General features: G+C 38.6%; 1 protein-coding gene across 4 annotated transcripts in view; it reads right to left on the minus strand.

The window, feature by feature from the left end:
- The window catches only part of inpp5b (inositol polyphosphate-5-phosphatase B), a 131,390-nt gene that overhangs the window by 52,606 nt on the left and 65,009 nt on the right, over positions 1 to 13,775 (minus strand). For all 4 annotated transcript variants that reach the window (XM_079837289.1, XM_079837290.1, XM_079837291.1 and 1 more), the window contains 4 exons: positions 12,867 to 12,983; positions 8,836 to 9,023; positions 5,630 to 5,741; positions 5,433 to 5,542 (listed from right to left, as the gene is read on the minus strand). In XM_079837289.1, coding sequence (XP_079693415.1) covers positions 5,433 to 5,542; positions 5,630 to 5,741; positions 8,836 to 9,023; positions 12,867 to 12,983 — 527 coding nt within the window. The remainder of the gene's footprint in view (positions 1 to 5,432; positions 5,543 to 5,629; positions 5,742 to 8,835; positions 9,024 to 12,866; positions 12,984 to 13,775) is intronic.

Consider the following 13,775-nt stretch of genomic DNA (forward strand, 5'->3'; position numbering starts at 1 on the left):
AAATAAATGTATTCTCTGCATGTTTCAAAGCTCATGATACAGTGTTTCAGTGTCTCAGATTGGCTTGGTAAACAAAGACAGTGTGTAAATGAAGACAGTGTTTTCCACACATACTGTAGACTAATTAGTGGCGGTGCGCCACAGAATCAACACCGGCCGCCACATATTGCGCGCCGTTATTCATTAACGTTTTACATCTCACGCCAAACCTGCTTTTGATATGAAAGTCTAAGCTTTAAAAATTGAATACGAAATGAAACAATAAATAGCGTTTTGGCGCTAATGTGGCATAACAGTTAAAGCCAGAGGCGTTGAAAAACAGATTTGCGACGATCTCATCTCCCGGCGGGTCACATGGTTCATCGCTGTGTCAATGCGTTTGATTGGCTTAAGCGGAAACACAACAGTTTTACTATACAGGTATTTGCAGCAATTTTTATTACGTCAAACATATTTACAATATCATTTTATTATGGAGAGTGATAGAGATGCAAAATTGTTAACATTAATGTGAATGTTTTTCTTGTATTTAGCCCTCAGGTATTCCTTAATAACTGCTCACATTTAAACTCATTGGTGGTCAAATGTGACCATTTTTCAATTAAATAAATGTTCTATATTTTAGTTTAATAATATTTATTGAATATTTTGAGGATATCTTTTGGTACTAAATAGGCCTACTATTTGTGCAAAAATTATGGTCCACTAATGACCAAAATATTTTGTATTATTTATTTTACAGGGGCCTGTATGGCTCTTTAATAAATACTTACTCGTTTTTAGCTTTTGCATCTGAATAAATATTTAGACATGATCAAACACTAGATTTCTTTAAATGTGAAATTTAAAAAAGTTAATAACTTAATCGACTCAATTACTCACTCATTAAGACAGTCAGCGTTTGAACAAATCGACTCAATAACTCACTCATTAAGACAGTCAGCGTTTGAACAAATCGACTCAATAACTCACTCATTAAGACAGGCAGCGTTTGAACAAATCGACTCAATGACTCACTCATTAAGACAGTCAGCGTTTGAACAAATCGACTCAATGACTCACTCATTAAGACAGTCAGCGTTTGAACAAATCGACTCAATGACTCACTCATTAAGACAGTCAGCGTTTGAACGAATCGACTCAATGACTCACTCATTAAGACAGTCAGCGTTTGAACAAATCGACTCAATGACTCACTCATTAAGACTGTCAGCGTTTGAACGAATCGACTCAATGACTCACTCATTAAGACAGTCAGCGTTTGAACGAATCGACTCAATAACTCACTCATTAAGACAGTCAGCGTTTGAACAAATCGACTCAATGACTCACTCATTAAGACAGTCAGCGTTTGAACAAATCGACTCAATGACTCACTCATTAAGACAGTCAGCGTTTGAACAAATCGACTCAATGACTCACTCATTAAGACAGTCAGCGTTTGAATGAATCGACTCAATAACTCACTCATTAAGACAGTCAGCGTTTGAACAAATCGACTCAATGACTCACTCATTAAGACAGTCAGCGTTTAAACAAATCGACTCAATGACTCACTCATTAAGACAGTCAGCGTTTGAACGAATCGACTCAATAACTCACTCATTAAGACAGTCAGCGTTTGAACAAATCGACTCAATGACTCACTCATTAAGACTGTCAGCGTTTGAACGAATCGACTCAATGACTCACTCATTAAGACAGTCAGCGTTTGAACGAATCGACTCAATAACTCACTCATTAAGACAGTCAGCGTTTGAACAAATCGACTCAATGTCTCACTCATTAAGACAGTCAGCGTTTGAACGAATCGACTCAATGACTCACTCATTAAGACAGTCAGCATTTGAACAAATCGACTCAATGACTCACTCATTAAGACAGTCAGCGTTTGAACGAATCGACTCAATGACTCACTCATTAAGACAGTCAGCGTTTGAACGAATCGACTCAATGACTCACTCATTAAGACAGTCAGCGTTTGAACAAATCGACTCAATAACTCACTCATTAAGACGGTCAGTGTTTGAACGAATCGACTCAATGACTCACTCATTAAGACAGTCAGCGTTTGATCGAATCGACTCAATGACTCCCTCATTAAGACAGTCAGTTTTGAATGAATCGACTCAATGACTCACTCATTAAGACATTCAGCGTTTGAACGAATCGACTCAATGACTCGCTCATTAAGACAGTCAGCGTTTGAACGAATCGACTCAATAACTCACTCATTGAGACAGTCAGCATTTGATCGAATCCACTCAATGACTCACTCATTAAGACAGTCAGTTTTGAATGGATCGACTCAATGACTCACTCATTAAGACAGTCAGCGTTTGAACGAATCGACTCAATGACTCACTCATTAAGACAGTCAGCGTTTGAACGAATCGACTCAATGACTCACTCATTAAGAAGGTCAGCGTTTGAACGAATCGACTCATTGACTCACTCATTAAGACAGTCAGCGTTTGAACGAATCGACTCAATGACTCGCTCATTAAGACAGTCAGCGTTTGAATGAATCGACTCAATGACTCGCTCATTAAGACAGTCAGCGTTTGAACGAATCGACTTATTGACTCACTCATTAAGACAGTCAGTGTTTGAACGAATCGACTCAATGACTCACTCATTAAGACGGTCAGCGTTTGAACGAATCAACTCAATAACTCACTCATTAAGACGGTCAGTGTTTGAACGAATCGACTCAATGACTCGCTCATTAAGACAGTCAGCGTTTGAACGAATCGACTTATTGACTCACTCATTAAGACAGTCAGCGTTTGAACGAATCGACTCAATGACTCACTCATTAAGACGGTCAGCGTTTGAACAAATCGACTCAATGACTCACTCATTAAGACGGTCAGCGTTTGAACGAATCGACTCAATAACTCACTCATTAAGACGGTCAGTGTTTGAACGAATCGACTCAATAACTCACTCATTAAGACAGTCAGCGTTTGAACGAATCGACTCAATGACTCGCTCATTAAGACAGTCAGCGTTTGAATGAATCGACTCAATGACTCGCTCATTAAGACAGTCAGCGTTTGAATGAATCGAATCAAAAACTCACTCATTAAGACAGTCAGCGTTTGAACGAATCGACTCAATAACTCACTCATTAAGACAGTCAGCGTTTGAACAAATCGACTCAATAACTCACTCATTAAGACAGTCAGCGTTTGAACGAATCGACTCAATAACTCACTCATTAAGACAGTCAGTGTTTGAACGAATCGACTCAATGACTCGCTCATTAAGACAGTCAGCGTTTGAATGAATCGAATCAAAAACTCACTCATTAAGACAGTCAGCGTTTGAACGAATCGACTCAATGACTCGCTCATTAAGACAGTCAGCGTTTGAATGAATCGAATCAAAAACTCACTCATTAAGACAGTCAGCGTTTGAACGAATCGACTCAATAACTCACTCATTAAGACAGTCAGCGTTTGAACGAATCGACTCAATAACTCACTCATTAAGACAGTCAGCGTTTGAATGAATCGACTCAATAACTCACTCATTAAAACAGTCAGCGTTTGAACGAATCGACTCAATAACTCACTCATTAAGACAGTCAGTGTTTGAATGAATCGACTCAATGACTCGCTCATTAAGACAGTCAGCGTTTGAATGAATCGAATCAAAAACTCACTCATTAAGACAGTCAGCGTTTGAACGAATCGACTCAATGACTCGCTCATTAAGACAGTCAGCGTTTGAATGAATCGAATCAAAAACTCACTCATTAAGACAGTCAGCGTATGAACGAATCGACTCAATAACTCACTCATTAAGATGGTCAGCGTTTGAACGAATCGACTCAATAACTCACTCATTAAGACAGTCAGCGTTTGAACGAATCGACTCAATAACTCACTCATTAAGACAGTCAGCGTTTGAACGAATCGACTCAATAACTCACTCATTAAGACAGTCAGTGTTTGAACAAATCGACTCAATAACTCACTCATTAAGACAGTCAGTGTTTGAACAAATCGACTCAATAACTCACTCATTAAGACAGTCAGTGTTTGAACGAATCGACTCAATGACTCACTCATTAAGATGTTCAGCGTTTGAACAAATCGACTCAATAACTCACTCATTAAGACAGTCAGCGTTTGAACGAATCGACTCAATAACTCACTCATTAAGACGGTCAGCGTTTGAACGAATCGACTCAATAACTCACTCATTAAGACAGTCAGTGTTTGAACAAATCGACTCAATAACTCACTCATTAAGACAGTCAGCGTTTGAACGAATCGACTCAATAACTCACTCATTAAGACTGTCAGCGTTTGAACGAATCGACTCAATGACTCACTCATTAAGACAGTCAGCGTTTGAACGAATCGACTCAATGACTCACTCATTAAGACAGTCAGCGTTTGAACGAATCGACTCAATGACTCACTCATTAAGACAGTCAGCATTTGAACAAATCGACTCAATGACTCACTCATTAAGACAGTCAGCGTTTGAACGAATCGACTCAATAACTCACTCATTAAGACAGTCAGTGTTTGAACAAATCGACTCAATAACTCACTCATTAAGATGTTCAGCGTTTGAACAAATCGACTCAATAACTCACTCATTAAGACAGTCAGCGTTTGAACGAATCGACTCAATAACTCACTCATTAAGATGTTCAGCGTTTGAACGAATCGACTCAATAACTCACTCATTAAGACAGTCAGCGTTTGAACGAATCGACTCAATAACTCATTACTAATTGCTCACATTTAAACTCATTGTTGGTCAAATGTGACCATTTTTCAATTAAATAAATGTTCTATATTTTAGTTTAATAATATTTACTGAATATTTTGAGGATATCTTTTGGTACTAAATAGGCCTACTATTTGTGCAAAAAATTATGGTCCACTAATGACCAAAATATTTTTTATTATTTATTTTACAATTAGTGTAGTAATTAAGGTTAAAATAGAGAATTCCAATGCAAAGAGGCAAATTAGAGTCATTTTGTGGCTGGAAAAATAATAATTTTCACTTATAAAGCCATGGTTTATCTACCAGGGGCCTGTATGGCTCTTTAATAAATACTTACTTATTTTTAGCTTTTGCATTTGAATAAATATTTAGACATGATCAAACACTAGATTTTTTTAAATGTGAAATTTAAAAAAGTTAAAAACTTATATCCTAGTATTTTTAATTATACTTATATAAGCACACACAAGTGAATATTAATGAATGCGAGCAAATATAATTTACCCCAAGAAAAGTTTAAAATAGTGCTAAAAAGGTAAACTTATTTTTCCTTATATGTACAGTAGGCTATATACATATGAATTTGAAGATCGAATTCGATATTTGTGCCCGATATTTGTATATATTGAAATCGATATTTGTGCCAGAGGGAATGATGAGTGATGGTGACCTCTGACCTTGTATCCCACTGATCTGAACCAGTGTCGTATTTGTATGTGGGTTGGAAATCAATCTCTCCCTCCGTGAAGCCCACAAACACAACCTCCTCATCCATCTGCCGCTTCAGCTGAAACACACACACACACACACAGTCATTCATACCTCCATACATATCAACACTATCCAGAGAAACCGCAGCTGTGTCTCGTCTTACCTGGTCATGATTACACAGGGTCTCAAAATCCTTTTTAGCTATTAAGTCCTTCACATGATCAACTTCAAGATCTGTTATTCGGTAGTTCAGATCTCCCAGCCATAACACAACACTGGAAGAGAAGAGAGAACCTTAAAGGGGTGGTAAACCACGATTTCACTATTCTAACTTTAGCTAGCGTGTAATGTTGCTGCTTTAGCATAAACAACATCTGCAAAGTTACAACGTTCAAAGTTTAAAGCAAAGGGAGATATTTGCTTTTAAAGAAATCCATTTCTAAGAACTACAGCAAACGGCCAGTAGGCGACTACACACATTCCTCCAGGGTTGGTGACATCACCAGGCTCAATATTTACATAAACCCCTCCTCCGAGAATATTAAATAGGGGGGGTGAGGCCATTTTGTATTGCGGCGCTGTTGTGGTATAGTTAGGCTGGAGTGTTGTTGCCGCGATGCAGAGGAAACGCTGTTATATTCATCCGGATTGCAGTACTTGCTTTGTTCAGCCTTCATAGGGACAGGGGTGCGTTGCAGAGTGTTTAACATACAGCATGTTATATGCACGTGTGTGTATGAGACAGAGTTTTTAACATACAACATGTTATATGCACGTGTGTATGAGACAGAGTGTTTAACATACAGCATGTTATATGCACGTGTGTATGAGACAGAGCGTTTAACATACAACATGTTATATGCACGTGTGTATGAGACAGAGTTTTTAACATACAACATGTTATATGCACGTGTGTATGAGACAGAGCGTTTAACATACAACATGTTATATGCACGTGTGTATGAGACAGAGTTTTTAACATACAACATGTTATATGCACGTGTGTATGAGACAGAGCGTTTAACATACAACATGTTATATGCACGTGTGTATGAGACAGAGTGTTTAACATACAACATGTTATATGCACGTGTGTATGAGACAGAGCGTTTAACATACAACATGTTATATGCACGTGTGTATGAGACAGAGTGTTTAACATACAACATGTTATATGCACGTGTGTATGAGACAGAGCGTTTAACATACAACATGTTATATGCACGTGTGTATGAGACAGAGCGTTTAACATACAACATGTTATATGCACGTGTGTATGAGACAGAGTGTTTAACATACAACATGTTATATGCATGTGTGTATGAGACAGAGCGTTTAACATACAGCATGTTATATGCACGTGTGTATGAGACAGAGTGTTTAACATACAGCATGTTATATGCACGTGTGTATGAGACAGAGTGTTTAACATACAGCATGTTATATGCACGTGTGTATGAGACAGAGTTTTTAACATACAACATGTTATATGCACGTGTGTATGAGACAGAGTGTTTAACATACAACATGTTATATGCACGTGTGTATGAGACAGAGTGTTTAACATACAGCATGTTATATGCACGTGTGTATGAGACAGAGTTTTTAACATACAACATGTTATATGCACGTGTGTGTATGAGACAGAGTGTTTAACATACAACATGTTATATGCACGTGTGTATGAGACAGAGTGTTTAACATACAGCATGTTATATGCACGTGTGTATGAGACAGAGCGTTTAACATACAACATGTTATATGCACGTGTGTATGAGACAGAGTTTTTAACATACAACATGTTATATGCACGTGTGTATGAGACAGAGTGTTTAACATACAGCATGTTATATGCACGTGTGTATGAGACAGAGTTTTTAACATACAACATGTTATATGCACGTGTGTATGAGACAGAGTTTTTAACATACAACATGTTATATGCACGTGTGTATGAGACAGAGTGTTTAACATACAACATGTTATATGCACGTGTGTATGAGACAGAGCGTTTAACATACAGCATGTTATATGCACGTGTGTATGAGACAGAGTGTTTAACATACAGCATGTTATATGCACGTGTGTATGAGACAGAGTGTTTAACATACAACATGTTATATGCACGTGTGTATGAGACAGAGTGTTTAACATACAACATGTTATATGCACGTGTGTATGAGACAGAGCGTTTAACATACAACATGTTATATGCACACGTGTGTATGAGACAGAGTGTTTAACATACAACATGTTATATGCACGTGTGTATGAGACAGAGTGTTTAACATACAGCATGTTATATGCACGTGTGTATGAGACAGAGTGTTTAACATACAGCATGTTATATGCACGTGTGTGTATGAGACAGAAGAGAACAGGCGCGCGCGGGGCTCCCGCAGCACATCTCACGGAGGGAAACTTTCACAATGTTCGCGAGTTCAATGCAGGATATGCACAACGGCTTGACCTGAAAGCTGGATTTACAAACAGAAGCTGTTCACGGGCCACAACCTGTAAGTCTGATTTATTTTTCATCGATGTGTTTTCCTGTAATAGGTTGTAGCAAGGAAGTAAACAGATGACAACACTGTTCTGCAAACCAGTCTGTTAAATGCTCATTCATACTTAACGTTATCCGACGAACACCTATCGTTACAAACACTAACGTTAAAATCTCAACAGCGAACTTGGCATTAGTGTAAATGATTCTTTGATTAGAGCTTTTATGTATTGTTTATCTTCAGGCATGCTAAACATGGTTCTGTGTGTGATTTGGCTAACTTACTAGTTAAAGCCAGTGTTTAGTGTTTTGGGTTAATAGTTCTTGCGACAGATATTTGGCTATAATCGTTCTAAAAATACAAAAGTAACATTGCCATTCAGTAGCGATCACTATAGATCTGCAGTCTTTACTCTCGAGGACTGAACAGGTTCTGCTCGATCATCTTCACTCAAATGTTCTGGGTCTGATTCGGGCTCAGATTGGTGTGGTTTTATTGACGCCGTTGTTTCTAATACTGACCAAAGCACAGCCTCCGCTAAAGGTAAGGGGCGTGACGTTTCCGACAAACGTGCACTGCGGTTAGCGAATCACAACACACTGGGCCAGCTAACCAATCAGAGCCCATCGCGTATTTTTGAGGGACTGGCTTCATACAACCCGGAAAGCATCAGGAGGGACAGAGCAGTGTAGAATAAAGGTCAAATATATGAAAAATAATGATTTTTTTTTTAAAACGAAGCATGAACACATGTTACAGTGCAGCCCACAAACACAATCAAGCCTTCAAAACAATGTGTTTTACCACCCCTTTAACAGTGAAGAGAATCAGACACTGCACATCGGCTGTGGTGTTCGGATCATACTTGTGCTTCATGATGGTGAGGGGGGGTAGTGTGGGGTTGTCCTGTCCGAACTGAATCCTGCGGCAAATGTCCTTAAAGTCCTGATTGCGTCTCTCGAACTCCTCGGTATGTGCGGCGAGGTGGGAGTTCACCACACAGATGTCCGAGTTGTGAAACTGGAAGCGGATGGCGACTGCACCTTTATTACCCTAAAGGAGAGAGAAGGGTATTTTAATGTTTTTTGCTAACTCCCTCATTTAGACAGTCAGCGTTTGAACAAATCGACTCAATAACTCACTCATTAAGATGGTCAGCGTTTGAACAAATCGACTCAATGACTCACTCATTAAGACAGTCAGTGTTTGATCGAATCGACTCAATGACTCCCTCATTTAGACAGTCAGCGTTTGAACAAATCGACTCAATGACTCACTCATTAAGACAGTCAGCGTTTGAACAAATCGACTCAATCACTCACTCATTAAGACAGTCAGCGTTTGAACAAATCGACTCAATCACTCACTCATTAAGACAGTCAGCGTTTGAACAAATCGACTCAATGACTCACTCATTAAGACAGTCAGTGTTTGATCGAATCGACTCAATGACTCACTCATTAAGACAGTCAGCGTTTGATCGAATCGACTCAATAACTCACTCATTAAGACAGTCAGCGTTTGATCGAATCGACTCAATGACTCACTCATTAAGACAGTCAGCGTTTGAACGAATCGACTCAATAACTCACTCATTAAGACAGTCAGCGTTTGATCGAATCGACTCAATGACTCACTCATTAAGACAGTCAGCGTTTGATCGAATCGACTCATTGACTCACTCATTAAGACAGTCAGTGTTTGAACGAATCGACTCAATAACTCACTCATTAAGACAGTCAGCGTTTGAAGGAATCGACTCAATAACTCACTCATTAAGACAGTCAGTGTTTGAACGAATCGACTCAATAACTCACTCATTAAGACAGTCAGTGTTTGAACAAATCGACTCAATAACTCTCTCATTAAGACAGTCAGTGTTTGATCGAATCGACTCAATAACTCACTCATTAAGACAGTCAGTGTTTGAACGAATCGACTCAATAACTCACTCATTAAGACAGTCAGTGTTTGAACGAATCGACTCAATGACTCACTCATTAAGACAGTCAGCGTTTGATCGAATCGACTCAATGACTCACTCATTAAGACAGTCAGCATTTGAACGAATCAACTCAATGACCCACTCATTAAGACAGTCAGCGTTTGATCGAATCGACTCAATGACTCACTCATTAAGACAGTCAGCGTTTGAACGAATCGACTCAATAACTCACTCATTAAGACAGTCAGTGTTTGATCGAATCGACTCAATAACTCACTCATTAAGACAGTCAGTGTTTGAACGAATCGACTCAATGACTCACTCATTAAGACAGTCAGCGTTTGATCGAATCGACTCAATGACTCACTCATTAAGACAGTCAGCATTTGAACGAATCAACTCAATGACCCACTCATTAAGACAGTCAGCGTTTGATCGAATCGACTCAATGACTCACTCATTAAGACAGTCAGCGTTTGAACAAATCAACTCAATAACTCACTCATTAAGACAGTCAGCGTTTGAACAAATCGACTCAATAACTCACTCATTAAGACAGTCAGCATTTGAACGAATCGACTCAATAACTCACTCATTAAGACAGTCATTGTTTGAACAAATCGACTCAATAACTCACTCATTAAGACAGTCAGCGTTTGAACGAATCGACTCAATAACTCACTCATTAAGACAGTCAGTGTTTGAACAAATCGACTCAATGACTCACTCATTAAGACAGTCAGCGTTTGAACAAATCGACTCAATAACTCCCTCATTAAGACAGTCAGCGTTTGAACAAATCGACTCAATAACTCACTCATTAAGACAGTCAGCGTTTGAACAATCGACTCAATGACTCACTCATTAAGACAGTCAGCGTTTGAACAAATCGACTCAATGACTCACTCATTAAGACAGTCAGCGTTTGAACAAATCGACTCAATAACTCCCTCATTAAGACAGTCAGCGTTTGAACAAATCGACTCAATAACTCTCTCATTAAGACAGTCAGCGTTTGATCGAATCGACTCAATAACTCACTCATTAAGACAGTCAGCGTTTGAACGAATCGACTCAATAACTCACTCATTAAGACAGTCAGCGTTTGAACGAATCGACTCAATGACTCGCTCATTAAGACAGTCAGCGTTTGAACAAATCGACTCAATGACTCACTCATTAAGACAGTCAGCGTTTGAACAAATCGACTCAATAACTCCCTCATTAAGACAGTCAGCGTTTGAACAAATCGACTCAATAACTCCCTCATTAAGACAGTCAGCGTTTGAACAAATCGACTCAATGACTCACTCATTAAGACAGTCAGCGTTTGAACAAATCGACTCAATGACTCACTCATTAAGACAGTCAGCGTTTGATCGAATCGACTCAATGACTCACTCATTAAGGCAGTCAGCGTTTGATCGAATCGACTCAATGACTCACTCATTAAGACAGTCAGTTTTGAATGGATCGACTCAATGACTCACTCATTAAGATGGTCAGCGTTTGAATGAATCGACTCAATGACTCACTCATTAAGACAGTCAGCGTTTGATCGAATCGACTCAATGACTCACTTATTAAGACAGTCAGCGTTTGTACGAATCGACTCAATAACTCACTCATTAAGACAGTCAGCGTTTGATCGAATCGACTCAATAACTCACTCATTAAGACAGTCAGCGTTTGATCGAATCGACTCATTGACTCACTCATTAAGACAGTCAGCGTTTGAACGAATCAACTCAATAACTCACTCATTAAGACAGTCAGCGTTTGATCGAATCGACTCAATAACTCACTCATTAAGACAGTCAGCGTTTGAACAAATCGACTCAATGACGCACTCATTAAGACAGTCAGTGTTTGAACGAATCAACTCAATAACTCACTCATTAAGACAGTCAGCGTTTGAACGAATCGACTCAATAACTCACTCATTAAGACAGTCAGCGTTTGAACAAATCGACTCAATAACTCACTCATTAAGACAGTCAGCGTTTGAACAAATCGACTCAATGACTCCCTCATTAAGACAGTCAGCGTTTGAACAAATCGACTCAATAACTCACTCATTAAGACAGTCAGCGTTTGAACAAATCGACTCAATAACTCACTCATTAAGACGGTCAGCGTTTGAACAAATCGACTCAATAACTCACTCATTAAGACAGTCAGCGTTTGAACGAATCGACTCAATAACTCACTCATTAAGACAGTCAGCGTTTGATCGAATCGACTCAATGACTCACTCATTAAGACAGTCAGCGTTTGATCGAATCGACTCATTGACTCACTCATTAAGACAGTCAGCGTTTGAACAAATCGACTCAATAACTCACTCATTAAGACAGTCAGCGTTTGAACGAATCAACTCAATAACTCACTCATTAAGACAGTCAGCGTTTGATCGAATCGACTCAATGACTCACTCATTAAGACAGTCAGTGTTTGAACGAATCGACTCAATAACTCACTCATTAAGACAGTCAGTGTTTGATCGAATCGACTCAATGACTCACTCATTAAGACAGTCAGTGTTTGATCGAATCGACTCAATGACTCACTCATCAAGACGGTCAGTGTTTGATCGAATCGACTCAATAACTCACTCATTAAGACAGTCAGTGTTTGATCGAATCGACTCAATGACTCACTCATTAAGACAGTCAGTGTTTGATCGAATCGACTCAATGACTCACTCATTAAGACAGTCAGTGTTTGATCGAATCGACTCAATGACTCACTCATCAAGACGGTCAGTGTTTGAACGAATCGACTCAACGACTCACTCATCAAGACGGTCAGTGTTTGAACGAATCGACTCAATGACTCACTCATCAAGACGGTCAGCGGTCAGGATGGCTTGAGGGAGAGTAAATCATGGGGTAATTTTCATTTTTGGGTGAACTTTAACCGTTTCAGCTCTTCTAACAGCACTCACTCACCATGCGCCCCATGACCCCTGTGCCGACGGTCTCGGCCTCCACCTCAGAGATGTGCGCCGCATGCTCCGCCTTCACATAGAACAACAGCATGATTCCCACCAACCGCACCAGCTTCACCTGCACAGAACACAACACTCTTACACTGGCAGTGAAGGGTTAAACAATCATCAAACAGATTGACAATGGGCACGCTTACACACACACAGATACACTGATTAACTCCATGAATTCACACATTGTCCCGGTTTACATGCAAACCATGAAGCTGCTAGCAATAGTGCTTGCGCTTACAAGGCTTTATTAAATGTAGTGACGTCAAAACATAATCTTTTGTGTATTTGATATTAAATAAATAAGCTGACCGGGATGCACATGCATTGTTAGATTATTAATCATAATACTGCATGCAAATGCCCTCAATTACTTTAAAGCCATTTAAAAAACCTCTGAGATGGCAAAAATGAAAGAAAAAAAAACCCATGTAATTTTTGTTCAACTTTTAATAAATAGTTGTTAAATTGTTTAATTTTCCAATTAATTCAATTCTTTTTCTATTAATTAATAGGGCTGTCAAAAGATTAATCGCGATTAATCGCATCCAAAATAAAAGTTTGTGTTTACATAATATATGTGTGTGTACTCTGTTAATTATTATTTATATATAAATACACACACAAGCATGTATATATTTAAGAAAAAAATATTATTTTTTATATATAAAACATTTATATTTATATATATTATAGATTATATAAATGTATATACAGTATATACATGCAAATATTTCTTAAATATATACATGCTTGTGTGTGTATTTATATATAAATAATAATTAACAGAGTACACACACATATATTATGTAAACACAAACTTTTATTTTGGATGCGATTAATCGCGATTAATCTTTTG

This window comes from Gobio gobio, assembly GCF_949357685.1.
Source record: "Gobio gobio genome assembly, chromosome: 15".
In the NCBI taxonomy this organism is placed as follows: Eukaryota; Metazoa; Chordata; class Actinopteri; order Cypriniformes; family Gobionidae; genus Gobio; species Gobio gobio.